The 19,694-nt window shown below is 39.4% G+C and overlaps 1 protein-coding gene across 1 annotated transcript; it reads right to left on the reverse strand.

Moving 5' to 3' along the window:
* Nucleotides 1-258: 258 nt before the first annotated feature.
* traf4b (tnf receptor-associated factor 4b) lies at nucleotides 259-19,510 on the reverse strand. The gene is made up of 7 exons (XM_073825004.1): nucleotides 19,222-19,510; nucleotides 14,015-14,066; nucleotides 5,402-5,506; nucleotides 4,273-4,434; nucleotides 2,519-2,680; nucleotides 2,277-2,432; nucleotides 259-1,117 (listed from the first exon to the last, which is right to left on the reverse strand). The coding sequence occupies exons 1-7, from the start codon at nucleotides 19,362-19,364 to the stop codon at nucleotides 461-463; spliced, it is 1,437 nt and encodes a 478-aa protein (XP_073681105.1). The 5' UTR covers nucleotides 19,365-19,510; the 3' UTR covers nucleotides 259-460.
* Nucleotides 19,511-19,694: the final 184 nt, after the last annotated feature.

Genomic DNA, 19,694 nt, shown 5'->3' on the forward strand with positions numbered 1-19,694 from the left:
TTATACTGGTTCAAAGTCTTTACAGCATGATAGCAATCAATCAATAAAATAGCGAACGTCTATATATTATAATGACACAGATTTAAATTTTGGTCCGTTTGACGAGCATGTCGTATTCAGTGGACCCACTGGGTGGTGCATTTGATACATATTTTTACAGTGACATTTACAGGTCCAAGCACTACACACAGAACATGAAATGCACATAGTTATATAAAAAAGAGGGCCATTGGCAATTTTTTAAGTCATATTGTTTATTTATTTGGAAAAAAGACATTACAGAAAAATACATGCTAATGACACTGAATTTGTATTTCTTATCCTTCTCACTTTCTAAATATCCTTCATTTGTGGTAAAGCCCTGATTATATTTAAACAAAAACTGATATTTATTTTGAATATAAGCAAAAAGGGCCAGAAGTGATCATTTTTCACATTTTTAAATATGTATTTCAGAACTTCAGTTCAGTATCTTCTGGACAACATCTATTGAGGCTTTAATAAAAATGGCGTTGTCTCTGATATAGTTCCTTTTCTTCATCTCCTCCTGGGAGATGAACTTTGGGTAGCCGAAGCCTAGCATGCTCTCATCCAGACATCCCCCACGAACACTTCCGAGAGCTCCAGGCCGTGGCCTCTGGAAGTTCTTCCAGGTGGGATCTGGGATGAAGGTCTCTGTGATGTGCTGAGGTTTGGTGAGTGCCGGGTCGCTCTGATCCAAGAGCGAGAAAGAAACGCGGTAAGGGAAAGGCCACTCCAGCAGCCCATCATACTCTCCTGGTAGAATTCGAATGTAGATTGACAAGTGAGAGCCCTCACCACTGCCGTTCCCATTGGGAAAGGCAGACACTTGTAGACGGTAACCATAGTTATGGGAATAGAAGGCAGGACTAAACAATTCCAAACTCCCAGAGGTCCTGCCTTTAGCTTCCTGTAGCCGTTGGCTGAAGTCTGTGAGCTTCCAGAGCAGCGTGCCATCTCGACTTCCAGACAGCTCTTCCACTGTACGCCGGAGTTCCCTGAGCTCCAGCCTCTGGCGATTCACCAAACCACCGAGAAGAGAGAGGTGGGTGTGTGTGGCTTCCTCAAGGTGTCGCCCTACTGCAGTCTTAGGGCACTGTGAGTGAAACAGACAGAAGATGTCATAAAAGGTCTGTATATTCTGATATTCATGTCTTACTTTAAAAAGGGTGAGTATTTTGGTTAATTTTTTTCTCTATAGAGTGCAACGATGATTGCCCACTTTTTCAGTAGCCTTGGTTTCAGAAACATCCTTTCAGTCATTTTTCCCATTGGGATTTTTTAAAAGTCTTTGTTGACAAGCTATGAACCAAGCCAACCAGATCACAACATGACAAACTTTGATACAAAACTGTTCTTGATAGAATTAATGAAGAAAAGAAAATTATAATTAAAATCTAATTATAAACAATATCACTATGGAGAAAACTAGTGTGATTTTTACTTCTGGAACCCATCTGTTGTGTTTTTTCCTCTGTATTTTTCACCATAAAAAATCTCACACAAGACAACACACAAGAAAATGGCAAGGTAATCAGTTCTTTCTTTCTTTCTTTCTTTCTTTCTTTCTTTCTTTCTTTCTTTCTTTCTTTCTTTCTTTCTTTCTTTCTTGTTTGTAAATTGTCTGATAAAGTTAAAAAAAATTTAACAATTGACAGGCAGTACCAAACTCGGCCACCACGTGCCACTAGCAGAAATCATGATAAACCTTACAAAGTGATGCGATTAATTATACAATTCCAAAAATGTTTTGCAAAGAAATATTTTATATTTGATATATCATTTTATAGTGTTTAGTGCTTATTTTTATCAGACAAAAAAGTACACGTGTAAAAGTAAACTCATGACACGATTTGGTTCGATATACTATGCTGATCTCATGATGCAATATTCTTGCAATACATTAAACTAAATAACGTCTAAATAAAGTTAAAAATTTTACGTTTTTTTTTTATTATGTACTTCTAAAATATATATGATACTTACTGTCACTATCCACAATGCACAACCTTGCATTTTTGTATTGTAATTTATTGTGACTGATGTTGTTACACCCCTACAAAATAGTATAACATTTTAATATCAACCATTTATTGGTTATTGATGACTTCTCATATTGAACAGAATTTTAATATCATTGCACCCCCCCCCCCCCAAAAAAGTGGAATTCTGTCATCTAAAGCAATGGTTAATTGACATTGAGCCACTATTTATTACAGGGCTTTACTGTCTATTTGCATAAATGTAGATCATACCCTATGTTTGCAGCCAGCCTCCTTAAATGGACAAAGCACCATCGCAGTACTGCATCCTTCCTTTACATGTGCCACTAAAGTCTCTCGAGTGATTCCTGGTGTGCCGCACCGGTTAGGGCACTGCATAGGGAAGCGTGGACACTGCTGCTGATGATTCTGTGAATATAAAACACCTATCAATGCACTTCCTTTACCATAAAATAAATAAATACATGTAGGATTGAAGCACATAAAACACTGACCTGAATAGTATCATAGAGGAACTCCTTTCTGCAGTATCTGCAGGGCAGTTTGCGTTTGGAACACTCGGACACAGAGTGCTGGGCCAAGAGTCTCCGCACCATACGAGCACCACATTTATTCTCACAGTACACACTCTCTTCTGGACAAACACCCTGGTGATCCTGAATGAGGATAGGGAGGGACATAAAATATTAAACATGCTTGCATGCTTATTCGATCCCCTGCTGATTTTGTATGGTTGCTCACTGACAAATAAATGATCAGTCTATAATTTTAGTGTTAGATTTATTTGAAATAAGTATTTAACCCCTTCACAAAACTTGACTTAGCACTTGGTGGCAAAACCCTTGTTGGCAATCACAGAGGTCAGACGTTTGTTGTAGTTGGATTTTGTCCCACTTCTCTTCGCAGATCCTCTCCAACTCATTAAGGTTTTGAGGCGGACGTTTGGCAACTCGAATCTTCAGCTTCTGCAACAGATTTTCTATGGGATTAAGGTCTGATTAAGGAGACTAGCTAGGCCACTCCAGGACCTTAATGTGCTTCTTCTTGAGGCACTTCTTTGTTGCCTCGGCTGTATGTTTTGGGTCATCGTCATGCTAGAATACCCATCCACGACTCATTTTCAATGCCCTGGGTGAGGGCCATCGTCCTTTTGATGCGGTGCAGTTGTCCTGTCCCCTTGGTAGAAAACACCCCCAAACCAAATGTTTCTACCTCCATGTTTGACACTGGGGATGGTGTTCTTGGGGTTATAGGCAGCATTCCTCCTCCTCCAAACACGGCGAGTTGAGTTGATGCCAAAGAGCTGGATTTTGGTCCTATTGACCGCAACACTTTCACCCAGTTCTCCTCTGAATCATTCAGATGTACATTGGCAAACTTCAGATAGGCCTGAACATGTGCTTTCTTGAGCAGGGGGACCTTGCGGACACTGCAGGATTTCAGTCCTTCACGGCGTAGTGTGTTACCAATTGTTTTCTTGGTGACTATGGTCCCAGCTGCCTTGAGATCATTGACAAGACCCTCCTGTGTAGTTCTGGGCTGATTCCTCACCGTCCTCATGATCATTGAAACTCCATGAGGTGAGATCTTGCATGGAACCCCAGACCGAGAGAGATTGGCAGTTATTTTTTGTTTCTTTCACTTTCGAATAAGAATTGCACCAACTGCTGTTACCTTCTCACCAAGCTGCTTGGCGATGGTCTTGTAGCCCAATCTTATCCCTAAAATCCTTGGACAGCTCTTTGGTCTTGGCTACGGTGGAGATTTTGGAATCTGATTGATTGCTTCTGTGGACAGGTGTCTTTTATACAGGTAACATGCTGAGATTAAGAGCAGTCCCTTTAAGAGAGTGCTCCTAATCTCGGTTTGTTACCTGTATAAAAGACACCTGGGAGCCATTAATCTTGCTGACTGATAGGGAGTTAAATACTTATTTCACTCATTAAAATGCAAATCAATTTAAAACTTTTTTAAATGTGTTTTTTTTTTCTGGATTTGGTTGTTGTTATTCTGTCTCTCATTGTTCAAATAAACCTACCATTACAATTATAGATTTATAATTTATTTGTCAGTGGGAAAACATACAAAATCAACAGGGGATCAAATAATTTTTTCCCTCACTGTAAATGTAATTTGTGCTCTTAAAACCAACAAAATACAAAAAGAATATATTACAAAAGAATATATTACCATTGCTAAATTATGAGTATTACTAAACTTAAATCACTGAGAAATGCATGTGTCTAACCTCATATGCCTCCCCAGTGAACTCGTCGCCACAGTGGTCACAGTGTAGTTTTCTCTTTGCACAGTCATGCTGCATGTGTTCTGGCAGTTCACGTCGAAGCAGCTTCACAGAGCAGCGGTTTGGACATGACACCACGTTAAACTCACATACGGACAAATGGGCCTGCAGGGGCAGTGATAAACCCAGTGTGAGAGTAAGATTTGAGTGTTTAATGTTTTTCAAAGAAGATGTTCACTAAAGCTGCAATTACTTGATCTAAAATACAGTAAAAAAAAAACAAACAAACAATAATTCTAGTGAAATATTATTACCTTCTTGGTAACACTTTACAATACGTGTGCACAAATGTGCATTAATTTATGTTTAATTAATTTCCTTAATTAATTTATGTTTAATTAAGGAAATTAATACATTATGGCACAATTAACTAATAACAATTTATTGATTACTTAATCTCTGAATCATACAGAATGTTTATTAGTTGCTGATGTAGTAATCATTAATAAATTGTTTAGTTCTTCATTAATTATACATTAACTTGTGATTATCTGTGCATTAATTAAGCATGAATTAATGCTTATTTGTGCACACGTATTGTAAAGTGTTACCACATTCTTTCCACAACTGAACATTAAAATGTTCCTGTGATAGCAAAGCTGAATTTTCAGCTGTCATTACTTCAGCCACATGTTATATGATTCTTCAAAATTAATTCTAATATGTAGATTTAGTGTTTGTTATTTTTCTAGAAACCGTGCTACATTCAAAGTGTCTTTAATAAATAGAAAGTTCAAATGAACAGCATTTAAATAAAATAGAAATATGTTGTAACATTTTGAACGACTTTACTGTCACTTTTGATCAATTTAATGTGCCCTTTCTTTCCAAAAAAACTAACCCCAAACATTTGAATGGTAGTGTATATTGTTGGTATTTGTACATGTACACATACATTTTTGTACTTTTGAATAGAAACAGTACAATAACCTACTAACATAAGGACAGCATCTAAAACACTTTAAGAAACTTCAGGAGCCATAAACAAATGTATTCAATCCTACAAAGATGTTTGTATGTACAAGTATGCCTGAGATTGTGGTTACTGAGTGTTTGAGTGCCATTTGTTCACCTGTAGGAGCTTGTTTTGTGCGGTCCAGCGGCAGCCCTCCTCACTGTGGATGCAGCGGATGGGCAGGGAAAGAATCTGCTGTTCTAGCTCCATATCTGGAAAAATCTGCATTCAGAATTACACATTTATGATTGTTTATTAAAGTAGAACATTTAATTAGGCAATAAGGTACGAGAGGCCGTGCTGTATCATGAATAAATCACGGCTGAAGGGCGTTGTTAGGCACGACGCGAAGCGGAGTGCCTGCAACCCCTTCAGCCGTGATTTATTCATGATACAGCACGGCCTCAAGTACCTTATTGCTTTTATAAAACGGTTACCATTCAATAAAAATATTAAAATCAAAAATATATATTAATTTATATATATTAAGTTGTACGTTTTCATAAAGTAAAATCATTAACTGCCTTCCGCTGTAAAAAGTAGTCCCTAACTGCTACAGCTGTGTTTACGTTGCTAAGGGTGGTTGCTAAGGGGGTTCAATGATACACAAAACCGTTGAGTGAAGTGGTCATAGCAGTGCCGTATCATGAATACGACACAGCTGCTGACCAATCAGAATTGAGGAATGGAACTAACCGTTTTATAATTAAGCAATAAGGTACGAGAGGCCGTGCTGTATCGTGAATAAATCACGGCTGAAGGGCGTTGTTAGGCACGACGCGAAGCGGAGTGCCAGCAACCCCTTCAGCCGTGATTTATTCACGATACAGCACGGCCTCAAGTACCTTATTGCTTTTATAAAATGGTTACCACACAATAAAAATATTAATATCAAAAATATATATTAATTTATATATATTAGGTTGTACGTTTTCATAAAGTAAAATCATTAACTGCCTTCCGCTGTAAAAAGTAGTCCCTAACTGCTAAAGCTTTGTTTACGTTGCTAAGGTTGCTAAGGAGGTTCAATGATACAGAGAACGTTGAGTGAAGCGGTCGTAGCCGTGCTGTATCGTGAATAAAACACAGCTGCTGACCAATCAGAATTGAGGAATGGAACTAACCGTTTTATAAGAATATTTAAAAAAAGCATGGAAGTCCATTTAAGCAATAAATAACATAAGCAAGATTGCTGTTGTTCAGCGCAGCTGTGTAAGACATGTCATGTCATTGTAAGGTCTACTTTTCTCTGCCAAAGAAAATATTTCTAAATAAAGCCAAATCAACTGAATCACTTAAATGAATGATTTAATGACTATTTGCATACACTTTCATAATGTGATTATAAAGAGATTTGTGCAATATTGTGATAAACTTTACCTCATGTAAATGCCTCAAACTGATGTTATAAAGCTAATATCATACTAGCCATAATTTATGGCATACGCCAATTTTAATCGCAATAAAGAGGCATGTAAAACACCTACATTGCATTATTTGTGCTCTGACTGAAGTGCACATGTACATTCACACAACTTCATGAATGAATGTCACGACCACACACAAAGGGAGAAGGTGAGTATCTTTCAAGGTATTTATTAACAAACGTGCACAGTTCAACACACGTGCAATCGGGTGAATAAGGTCTCTGTGGTCAAATCTTCAAACATAACACAACAGGTGAGTTCAAGTTCATAAGGATTATAGCGTTAGCAACAGTCACTTCCCTTTGACACGATTAACGTGTTTCACAGGAGAACATCAGAGCAATCCACGGGGAGCACAGGAGAACATCGGAAGAATCCACGAGGAGCACAGGAGAGACAACAGGAGGGGGAGAAGATCCACAGAGAAGCGTCCATGCAACTTCGATACCAGCCGGTGAGTGAGTGATAGAGGTAAGTATTTGAAGGGTGTGGTGATTGCTGGTGCAGGTGACGGTGATTAGAATTCTGGTGATGGTTCACGGGTGTGCTGTGGTGGTGATTGGCTGGTTGGTGGAGGATCGTGGTGATTGGGGCTGAGGGAACGTGCAGAGGGTGTGACATCACCCCCTCCTCCACGGGTGACTCCTGGCACCCAAGAACGGCGACGGGGACGACCACGACCTCTGGGAGCTGGGCGTTCGGGATGTTGGCGGTGGAATTCCTCGAGGAGAGTCGGGTCCAGGATGTCGTCACGGGGTATCCACGATCTCTCCTCGGGTCCGAACCCCTCCCAGTCCACTAGGTACTGGAGCTGGCCGTTCCGCCGCCGGGAGTCTAGGATTTCTTGGACTTGGTAGATGTTATCTCCAAGGATCTCTGGCGGGTCGGGAGGAGGAGGTGACTCCGATTCTGTGGAGGAAGGGAACAGGGGTTCAGTGTGGCGTTTGAGTAGGGAAACGTGAAACGAGGGAGCGATTCTGTAATGTGGAGGTAGGTTTAGACGGTAGGTTACAGGGTTGATTTGTGAGTGCACGGTGAAGGGCCCTATGTAGCGGGGACTCAGCTTCCTACTGGGCAGCCGGAGGCGTATGTCTCGAGTGGACAGCCATACCTGGTCCCCGGGGAGGTAAACTGGGTTGGGTAACCTACGACGGTTGGCGTGTTCCGTATGCCTCCGTACTGCCCGCTGGAGATGGACGTGCGCTGAGTCCCACACCCTCTCGCTCTCTCGGAACCAGTGATCTACCGCGGGCACCTCGGAGGACTCTCCAGTCCATGGAAACAGAGCTGGTTGATAACCTAGAATACATTGGAATGGGGTTAGACCAGTAGAGGTTTGACGGAGGGAATTTTGCGCATACTCAGCCCACGGTAGATACTGGCTCCAGGTGTTTTGATGTTGGGAACAGTACGTCCGTAGGTAGCGGGAGATTTCCTGTATTTTCCGTTCGGTCTGCCCGTTCGTTTGAGGGTGATATCCGGACGACAGGCTGACTGTGGTACCCAGGAGTTGGAAGAAGGCCCGCCAGACCCTGGAAATGAATTGGGGTCCCCGATCGGACACGATGTCTTCTGGGAGTCCGAAGTTCCGGAATACATTGTGGAACAGTGCCTCTGCGGTTTCTAGTGCTGTGGGGAGACCTTTGAGAGGTATTAATTTGCAAGCTTTTGAGAATCGATCGACTACCACTAAAATTGTGGTGTAACCCTGAGAGGGGGGCAGGTCTGTGGCGAAGTCAATGCCCAAGTGTGTCCAGGGTCGGCGGGGAATAGGTAACGGTTGTAATTTACCTTCGGGTAAGCGGCGTGGGGTTGTGTTAACGGCGCAGACCGAACATCCTTGGACGTACCGTTCCACTTCCCTGCTCATGTTGGGCCACCAATATTTCTGCTGGAGGAGCGAGAGGGTTCGCCTGCTGCCAGGATGTCCTGAGCCGGGGGACGTGTGCGTACTATCCAGCAGAAGGGGTCTGAGACGGCTTGGGACATAGACACGACCCGGGGGAAGCTCCGGTGGTGCAGGTTCCTCGAAGGTGGCGGCCCGTATATCTTCATCCAGCTGCCATAGTATGGGTGCGAGAAAGACAGATGGGGGTAGAATTGGATCAGGATCGTCAGAGGTAGGTTCAGGTGAGTACATACGTGATAGGGCGTCTGCTTTGGTGTTTTTGTGGCCGGGTTGGTAAGTAATGTTGAAATTGAATCGGGCAAAGAATAGTGACCAGCGAGCTTGGCGGGCATTTAGTCTCTTGGCGTGCTGAATGTACTGGAGGTTCTTGTGGTCGGTTATTACGGTGAAGGGGAACTGGGCTCCTTCCAACCAGTGCCGCCACTCTTCGAGGGCGAGCTTTATTGCCAGCAGTTCGCGGTCTCCAATTCCATAATTCTGCTCGGCTGGGGTGAGTTTCTTGGAATAGTACGCACACGGATGGAGGGATCGGGGTTCATCAGACCACTGGGACAGCACAGCTCCTACGCCTACGTCCGCCGCATCAACTTCCACCACGAAGGGCCTTGAAGGGTCGGGGTGCTTGAGGATAGGAGCGGTGGTGAACATCAGCTTTAGACGGTCGAAGGCTCGCTGAGCCTCTGGAGTCCACTGTAGTACCCGGCGTCCTCCCTTTAAGAGGGAAGTGAGTGGAGCCGATAGGAGGCTATAGTTTTTTATAAAGCGTCGGTAGAAGTTAGCGAAGCCTAAGAAACGCTGAAGCTCCTTCACCGTCCTGGGCTCCGCCCACTTGGCCACTGCGTCCACCTTACCGGCTTCCATACGAACTCCCTCCGCAGTGATCACGTATCCGAGAAAGGAGATGGAGGGCTGATGGAATTCACATTTTTCTAATTTCAGATAGAGTTGGTACTCACGGAGGCGTTGGAGAACCTGGCGGACGTGGTCTTGATGTTCCTTTAGGTTACGTGAGTAAATGAGGATATCGTCAATGTAGATGATTACGAATCGATGGAGGTAGTCGCGGAAGATTTCGTTCATGAAATTCTGAAATACGGAAGGACTGTTAGCCAGGCCATAGGGCATCACCTGATATTCATAGTGACCGGTCGGGGTGATGAAGGCGGTTTTCCACTCATCTCCTTCTCGGATACGGATCAGGTTGTACGCACTGCGGAGGTCGAGTTTGGTGAAGATGTGGGCTTCCCGTAGTTCCTCCAAGGTAGCTGGCACTAGAGGAAGTGGATAGGCGAATTTCACCGTGGCATCGTTGAGCACCCGGTAGTCAATGCAGGGTCTGAGCCCGCCATCCTTCTTGGGGACGAAGAAGAAACTGGATGCTGCTGGGGACGTGGAAGGTCTGATGAACCCCTGTTGGAGAGCCTCCTGGATGTAATTCTCCATGGCCTCCTGCTCAGGACGTGAGAGGGGGTAGATCTTCCCGTGGGGTAGTTTGGCGCCTGGCAGCAGGTCGATACTACAATCCCAGGGCCGGTGCGGTGGTAGTTGTGTGGCCCGTTCCTTGCTGAAGACATCGGTGAAAGACTGATAGACGGGGGGAATGGCGGTGGCGGATTGAGTGGCAGGGCTCTCTATGGTGGTGGCGTGCAGAGGGATAGGATGGTATGGAGACTCTGCATCCGACGAGGAAGGATGGTAGCCGTGGTTCTTACACGTTTTGCCCCACTCCAGGACCTCTCCTGTGCTCCAATCTATGCGGGGTTGGTGCTTAATGAGCCATGGTCTGCCCAGGATGACATCCACGTTGGCTCGCGGGAGTACTAGGAGGGTCAGATGTTCACGGTGGTTGTGTTGGGAGACGAGGGTCACTTTTCTGGTCCGGCGAGATATCTTACCATCGCCCAATGGTGAGTTTTGGATTGTGGTAATTTGGTATGTGACCTCATTTTGAACGGTGGGAATTCGATGTTTAGCAATGAAGTGTGATGAAACAAAGTTGCCAGCCGCTCCGGAATCCACGAGCACATAGATGGGGAGAGTACGAGAGTTTACTATTAGTTCAGCGGTAATATGGGGTAAGAGAGACATGGCTGGAGTAATAGATACGGTACTCACCATTGGACGAGGCGGGCGGACTGGACAGGCACTGATGAAGTGAGAGGCTTCTCCACAATATAGGCACAGACGATTATTAATTCGTCGTTTCCTCTCCGCAGGATCCAGGCGATAGGAGTCAGTAATCATAGGTTCCTCCGCATCTCGTTGGGGTGACGGTGTTCGGAGTGGAGGGAAGCTGGGTACAGACTTTGTAGAAGGACACGCTGAGAGATGTTGAGAGATGCCTACTGCCTTCTTAATAAAGGTTTCCAGCGGTACGTTGTCATCGTAAATGACCATATGCTTGCGGATCTGGGGTTTAAGCCCCTTACGGTAGGCTGCTAGGAGAGCGACTTGGTTCCAACCACTGGTGGCCGCTAGGGAGCGGAAGCGCAGGGTGTATTCATGAATATTGGACGCACCTTGATTCAGAGTGATCAGTTCATCGTGTACGGAAAGGGGAGTGAGCGCAGCTCCAAACACGTCCTTGAAGTGGGCAACAAAAGCATTATAGGAGATTAAAGCGTCGCTCCGTGAATTCCAGAGTGCGTCTGCCCATTGAAGTGCCTGCCCAGTGAGGAGGGAAATCATAAAAGATATCTTAGAAATTTCGTTAGGAAACTGGTGTGCGTTGGCTTCGATATAGAGGGAACTTTGCAGGAGAAAACCATTGCAGCCACCCGGGTCTCCGGAATAACTCATAGGGCGAGAGAGGGGCGTGTTGGAAATCGTCGTTGGAGCAGCAGGTAGAGATTGATGAAGGACGTTTACCATATCCGAAAATGGGTCGGGGGTGTCTTCGGTGATAGCGGCGCTCGCCTCCATGAGTGACGCGGTGAGTTAATACTTTTGGGCTGGTATCCTGTCACGACCACACACAAAGGGAGAAGGTGAGTATCTTTCAAGGTATTTATTAACAAACGTGCACAGTTCAACACACGTGCAATCGGGTGAATAAGGTCTCTGTGGTCAAATCTTCAAACATAACACAACAGGTGAGTTCAAGTTCATAAGGATTATAGCGTTAGCAACAGTCACTTCCCTTTGACACGATTAACGTGTTTCACAGGAGAACATCAGAGCAATCCACGGGGAGCACAGGAGAACATCGGAAGAATCCACGAGGAGCACAGGAGAGACAACAGGAGGGGGAGAAGATCCACAGAGAAGCGTCCATGCAACTTCGATACCAGCCGGTGAGTGAGTGATAGAGGTAAGTATTTGAAGGGTGTGGTGATTGCTGGTGCAGGTGACGGTGATTAGAATTCTGGTGATGGTTCACGGGTGTGCTGTGGTGGTGATTGGCTGGTTGGTGGAGGATCGTGGTGATTGGGGCTGAGGGAACGTGCAGAGGGTGTGACAATGAACTTCGCCTGACTCTGTCAACACAACTCACTGCCACAGGGTCATTCCTATCCCCAGGTTTATATGACACATAAAGAACACATGACTGTGTTACCAGGCTTAAAATGTGTTCTAATCACTCAAAGATTTGATAACTAAGCCAGCTGCACTGAACATCTACTTCTCTAACAATTTTGCAAATGATTATATTACAGTCCTCTACAAAGACCCACAAATCTTCTCAACACCAAGTCCAGTAAATTAATTCAGGGGTCTCTCTCTGTGTTTTTCTATTGAATTGTATGAAATTTTACTATTTTGTAATGAGTAAGGTTAGGGTTAGCAAGTCCTGGCCTTTAAAATGTTACTTAATGTGCTTTAATAAAGCATAAAACAGGGCCATATAGAAACCTTTTTCATGTGTTCCTTTTGTGCCATATAAATCTGGGGAACACAGTACCCTGGGAACATAGGTATGCTTCCACAGCCACCAGTCTCTGCTTCTTATCTTCATCCAGCAGCACTGCTGTAACATTTCAATGTTAATCAAAGCACCTAAGTAACCACAGATCCACAAAAATGTGTTTTGCTTTTGAAGTCAGTAGATTAAATCAGTGGTCAGCAACACCTACTACATATGAGTTCATCATTTGTTCTGTGCATTGGGGTATGTGAATAATGTCAGAAAAAAAAATCTAAATTTCTTTGTGAATAATCGGAAGAATGATAATTGCATGTAAATAGGAGGGAGTAAAGAAGTTTGCTTATGTCATCCTACTGTGATTAAGTCCTTGCTTCGATTATTGCTAATTGCAGGATTGGCTTGTGAAAGAATTAAAAATAAGTAAAATTTCTGTATAATTTAAGGTGACACATGCATTATTATTTTCTTTACCACTAAATCAGTCATAAGGGTCAATATTTAAAAAAATTATTAGGATAGGAGATACAACTAATTAAAAAAATCTGGAATCTGGGAGTGCAAAAAAATTATGAGAAATAAATACTGAGAAAATCGCCTTTAAAGTTGTCCAAATTAAGTTCTTAACAATGCATTTTTTGCAAGTTTTGATAAATTTACGGTAGGAAATTTACAAAATATCTTCATGGAACATGATCTTTACTTAATATCCTAATGATTTTTGGCATAAAAGAGAAAACAATAATTTTGACCCTTACTATGTATTGTTGGTTATTGCTACAAATATACTTGTGCTACAGCACTTATGACTGGTTTTGTGGTCCAGAGTAACAACAAATATGATCTATATTCTATTGCAGTAGTTCTCAACTGCATTCCTGGGGACCCACTGCTATGCACATTTTGTATATCTCTCTTATCTGACATAATGACTATGTCCAATAGCTGAAAATGCTGTCTCTACAGCATACAGAGGTAAGAAGCCAACAAAGCACATCCGAATCCAATGATCACATTACAGCCTGTCTGCTGAGATTACCGTCATCTGATTGATTTTTGAAGACAGCATATATTTATCCCTGCCTATGATTTCCCACTATCCTGTGCCTTCAATTATTACAGTTGAGCTAAAAAAGATGCCAAAGTTGCAGTTTGACCAACCTTTCTCAATTTTAATGTTGTTTCAAGTGAGAAATTAGTATTGTAGTAATTAAATATACACTTAATCATCACCAAAGCTGTCTCTATATTGTTACAGATCACTAAACTATCATGCTCTCATTGCAATGAGTAATCTGCCTAAGATGTAGATGTAGCCACTAAATTCAGTTTACGGATGTTGCTCCTAACAAGCTGATGATCTGAATCATGTGCGATAAATAAAGAAGACAAAATCCGCAGAGCTGTGGGTTTCCACAACTTGAGAACCACTGTTCTATTGTATAATTTAAGATAAAATATCAGTAGAATGATCACCCTTTGGATCAAATTTGAAGAGATTTGAAACTGTAGTGTTATGATGGTGCACTTACTTTTGCATAATCCAGCGGCAGATGGTCCTCTGGGCACTTGAACACACCTTCACTATTAAAATGTAAAAATAAAATTGTGACAAAGTCAGATTCCTGAAAGTTAATTATTCACATACATTCTGAAAGCTGTTGCATATTTTGGGAAGACTCAACATGGTAAATGTTTAATATGTGACCCTGGACCACAAAACCAGTCTTAAGTAGCACAAGTATATTTGTAGCATAGCCAAAAATGCATTGTATGCATCAAAATTATCAATTTTTCTTTACGATATTATTTAAAGATCATGTTCAATGAGGATATTTAGTAAATTTCCCACTGTAAATATATCAAAAATTATTTTTTTATTAACAGTATGCACTGCTATGAACTTTATTTGGACATCTTTAAAGGTGATTTTCTCAATATTCAGATTTTTTTTGCACCCTTAAGATTCCAGATTTTCAATCGTCCTATCCTAACAAACCATACATCAATGGAAAAAGTATTTATTCAGATTTCAGATGATGTATAAATGACAGTTTCAAAAAACTGACCCTTATGACTGGTTTTGTAGTCCAGAGTCACATGTGTGTTAAAATTACAATGCCAACAATGTTGTCTATTACTAGAGCATCTTTTCCTATAGTGAATTTACGTATTTCTGCTCTCCAACATAACAGAAAGCGACACTTACACATGAATGTGTTAGAATTTCATTTGCATTCGATTAATTTATTACACTATACAGTATGTGGTGGCGGGTTGAAAACCAGTTCACAACTGCCACTGATTGATGTTATAAAGCCTAAATGAATCACAGCCGAACTGATTTGACAGGAACTTCAGAATCACCTCCCACACCACAAATTGACGAAGGGCCTTCAGGAGAATGTGAGTGAATCATCCATCTGGGATGGTGACGTCCCCCAGCATACAGTATATGAGGAAGCAGTACAACCAACACAACACATATTAATAGAGCTGCAATCTTTCCATTACATGAGACACAGAAGCATATCATGATTTCAAAATCCTATGGGGAATTTTCCTAAAAGTCCAAGGGAGCTTCATTAGAAGATAGAAAATGTGATTACTGCATTTTTGCAACAGATCATAAGTTACAAGCATGTTCTCACTCAAAGTTTTAAACTGAGCTAATTTTAAATCCATTTTTATGCATTTTAAATATTCTCTAGTTTGGATAACGAAGTTTGGTCATTGTTGGACAAATTTTGGGGGGATCATGACTTTTTTCTATGGACATAAATATAAACATCTAAACAAAGTGTTTTGAAAATTAGGGTTGCAAAGGGGTGGAAAATTTCTGTAAACTTTCAAAAAAACTCAGGAAGAAATTTTCCAAATTTTTGCAACATTGAAAATACTTTTTAATGTTATTTAATTCTTAATTCAATGTTTTCTCCATGTGGTCATGTCTTATCTTGTCTAGATCACCGAATGAGTCAGAACTCCAAATAATGCCCCTGAAAAAGTAGTGCATCATGCCCTTCAGGCAGATACAAGCTACATCATGTTAAAAGTACTGCAGTTTAAAGTCATGAATCCTGTTTTATGTTCTTAACAATATTACTTTAAGGTGACAGAGAAAACATATGCATTACACACACATTCTTGCTCTAAAATGTGATGGTAATTAACAGTCTAATTGAAACGCATGTGTTAGTCTGATAGAATGTAAATGCACAAGACTGTCAATCATTATGATAATATCCACAGGATAACACAGGAGAATGAGTGTGATTGTTTCACTCATTTCATCTGCGAGCAACGCAGCTCTGTCTTATGACTACGAGACTGAAAAGACAAGGCATGGAATGCTAAGAATGGGTCATAACCCAAAACTGTGCTAGCTTACAGTTGAGTAATAATAGCAAATAAACTGACTCACTGCATACTTTCTTTTCACATTAAATCCTTTAGGATCACAAAACTTCTAGAACTCTCTCTATATATAAAAAAGAAACTATCGGAAGAATTCTGTAGTGTTTCGATTATGTTATGATCTTTTAAAAAGTAAAAAAATGTAAAACAATGTAAAACATGACTATGTTAACCCCTATAGAGACAGAAAGCATTATGAGTCAGTAGCCCGAGGTGTTTTGTGTCACTAACATCTTGCTTGGCCTGTTTGGCGTTTGTTTATTACTACTCAGTCAGAATAGCAATTATTTTTAAGTGATACCTTCCGCATAGACAAAGACCAGAGCTAATAAATTATTTAAAAATAAGTTAAAATGCAGATAGTAACTCGAATGCACCTCCTCTATGATTAAAATGTTTTACATTTTTGAACTGAAAATGATCTATGACCTGATTGTCTAAAGATTGTATTTGTAAAAATGAAACTCAGTGTAGTACATAAAACCATAAATGCTACCTCTGTAAACCCTCAAAACTGTATTAGCATCAATTTTTAATAAACACTTTTTTATTTAGAATTTATTTGTTAAATTTTAGATGTTTAATCCAGATGTTTAATTGATTTTATAAAAAAATAATAGTAAGTACAGTAATATTTTGAAATATTATTACAATTCAAAATAAGTGTTTTCTATTTTCTAAAATATTTATTCCTCTGACAACAAAGCTGAACTTTTAGTGTAATTACTTTCAGTCGTCAGTGTCACATGATCCTTCAGAAATCATTCTAATATGCTAATTTGCTGTTCAGAAAACATTTCTAAATGTCAGAAGTAGTGTGGCGTAATATTTTTGTGAAATCTGTGATTCAGGACTTTTTGATGAATCAGAAGTTCAAAAGAAACAGAAATCTTTTGTAATATTAGAAATGTCACTCTCATGCATCCCTGCTAAATAAAATTATGAATTTCTTTCCAATAATAAATAAATTAAATTAAATATATTAAAAATACATGAAAGATTTATGTGTGTATGTTTACCCTAGTAAAAAAAAAATTTAATTTAAATTTATTTCTTGCTAAAAAATACTAGAAATACATTTACATATTATGTACTTAATAAAATTGTAATTGCAATTGTACTTTTAGTAAACTAAACTGGTATATTTAAAGTACTTAATACACTTTAATTGTGTGAAAGTAGTGCTGTAGTCCAGCTAAAGTTATACTTAAGTGTATTTGGTTGTGCTAAAGTGGAACTATCGCAAGTTTACTTTAGGTACATTTGAAATATTTTGCATTTAAAGGCCAATATTATTTAAAGATCATACAATCCTCATCATTAGTGGCATTAAAACATATTTTAGGCTTAATATTAAGAAATGTGCATTGTGCCCAAGTAGTACTGCAAATAATGTTTCATTACAATGTTTATATCAGTAAGTCTTGAGCAATATGTTGAGTAAATATGTTAATAAACTTGAACTATACTTAGTATAAAATAAATGCATTTTAAAATCTATTACTTTTTTTTACTAGAATAGGCCTATGTAATAACTATATGAAATAATATATTTATATCCAATATAAAAAATTTACATTAAATATACATATTTACATATTCACATTTAAAACGTTGAGTCTGTTTTTATCCAGTTTACTAGCATTACTTAGTGACTCAGATATTGTTATGTTTTTGAAGTGTTTTTTTAGAGACGTCACCCCTATTAAAAAATATATATAATAATAGATTTAAAATGCATTTATATTATACTAAGTATAGTTCAAGTCTATTAACATATTTACTGACATGTCGCTTGAGACATATGCTATTGATATAAAAATTGTAATTAAACTTTATTTGAAGTGCACATTTCTTAATATTAAGCCTGAAATATGTTTTAATGTCACTATCGATGAGAATTGTATGATCTTATCAGTCTTTAAATGCAAAATATTTATAGTGTAGTGTACCTAAAGTATACTTGCAGTTTTAGCACAATAAAATATACTTAAGTATATCTTTAGTTGGACTTCAGCACTACTTCCGCACAATTAAAGTGCATTAAGTACTTTATATACCAGTTTAGTATATTAAAAGTACATTGCAATTACAATTTTATTAATTACATAATATGTAAATGTATTTGTAGTATACGAAGCAAGAAATAAATGTATTTTAAATACATTTTAGGTTTTCTTTCACTGGGGTACACATACATACACACACACACACATGAATCCTTTGTGTATTTTTTACAGGTGTATTTGATATTTATTTAAGTATATACTATGTTTTTTGTTTTGTTTTGTTTTTTGAAAGAAAATAAGCAGGGATGCATATCAGTGACATTTACAATATTACAAACAATTTCTGTTTCTTTTGAACTTTTGATTCATCAAAAAGTCCTGAATCAAGGATTTCACAAAAATATTATGCCACACTACTTTTGACATTTAGAAATGTTTTCTGAGCAGACAATTAGCAAATTAGAATGATTTCTGAAGGATCACGTGACACTGAAGACTGGAGCAATGATACTGAAAGTCCAGCTTTGTTGTCAGACAAATAAACATTTTAAAATATTCAAAATATTACTGTTCTACACTCTTAAAAATAAAGGTGCTTTAAAAGGTTCTTCACAGCGATGCCATAGAAGAACCATTTTTGGTTCCACAAAGAACCATCTCTTTCCTACCTTTTCATAATCGAAAGAACCTTCTTTCGCCAAAAAAACCCTTTTGTGAAACAGAAAGGTTCTTCAGATGTTAAAGGTTCATTATGGAACCATTTAAACAAAAAGGTTCTTCTATGGCATCGTGAAGCACCTTTATTTTTAAGAGTGTATTTTCTTACTTTGTTTTTAATAAAATGAATTAAACATCTGGATTATACCATCTAAAATTGAACAAATAAATTCTAAATAAAAAAGTATTTTTTTAATTAATGGTAGGGTTGAAGAGGGTTTACAAAGGTAACTAGAGGTATTTTAGCACAATCAAATATACTTCACTAAAGTATATCTTTAGTTGGACTTCAGCACTACTTCCACACAAAGTGCATTAAGTACAAAATTAATAGTTCCAAAAATATATCAGTTTAGTATACTAAAAGTACAGATGCATGATGTTTTTAAGAAGTATATAATATGTAAATGTATTTGTAGCATACTTAGCATGAAATAAATGTATTTTAAATACATTTTAGTATATTTATGTTTTACTATAGACGTTAAGAATTACGGTGTGCAAGTTTACATAAATTTCCATTAGAATGCAACCAGCCACAGTTTGACCTCGTTTTAATCATTCAGATATTCAGGTAGATTAAGAATAAGATTTACCTGAGATACTCCTGCAGGCAGGTGTCGCAGAATCTGTGTCCGCAGGTGGACACCTGCACAGGGTCCCGCATCGGCTTATCGCACAGAGGACAATAAAACCTCCTCCTCGGTCGCTCCAGAAACTTCAAATCTAAACCAGGCATAATAGCCTACCTTTGTAGATATCAATTTCAGACTGCAAACTGGAATGAAACTTACAAACAATCTTAGACGAAGAACACAATTTCTATTTATCGATCTAACACTAAACAACAATCGATCTCTCATGACATTTCCGTCTTCAGTAAGGTACAGCATACAGGGAAATGTTTACTCAATCCAACTGTAGGTCCACACTTCAGGCCGCCCACAGGAACAGGAGGAGGAGCTACCAGCCTCTTCAACACTTCCACACCTTGCAGTATGGGCAGTTTTGCTTTTTACAAAAAAATAAGTTTATTCAAGTGTGCTATTATACTTCTTTTAAACTAAAA

The sequence above is a fragment of the Garra rufa genome, chromosome 19 (assembly GCF_049309525.1).
Source record: "Garra rufa chromosome 19, GarRuf1.0, whole genome shotgun sequence".
In the NCBI taxonomy this organism is placed as follows: Eukaryota; Metazoa; Chordata; class Actinopteri; order Cypriniformes; family Cyprinidae; genus Garra; species Garra rufa.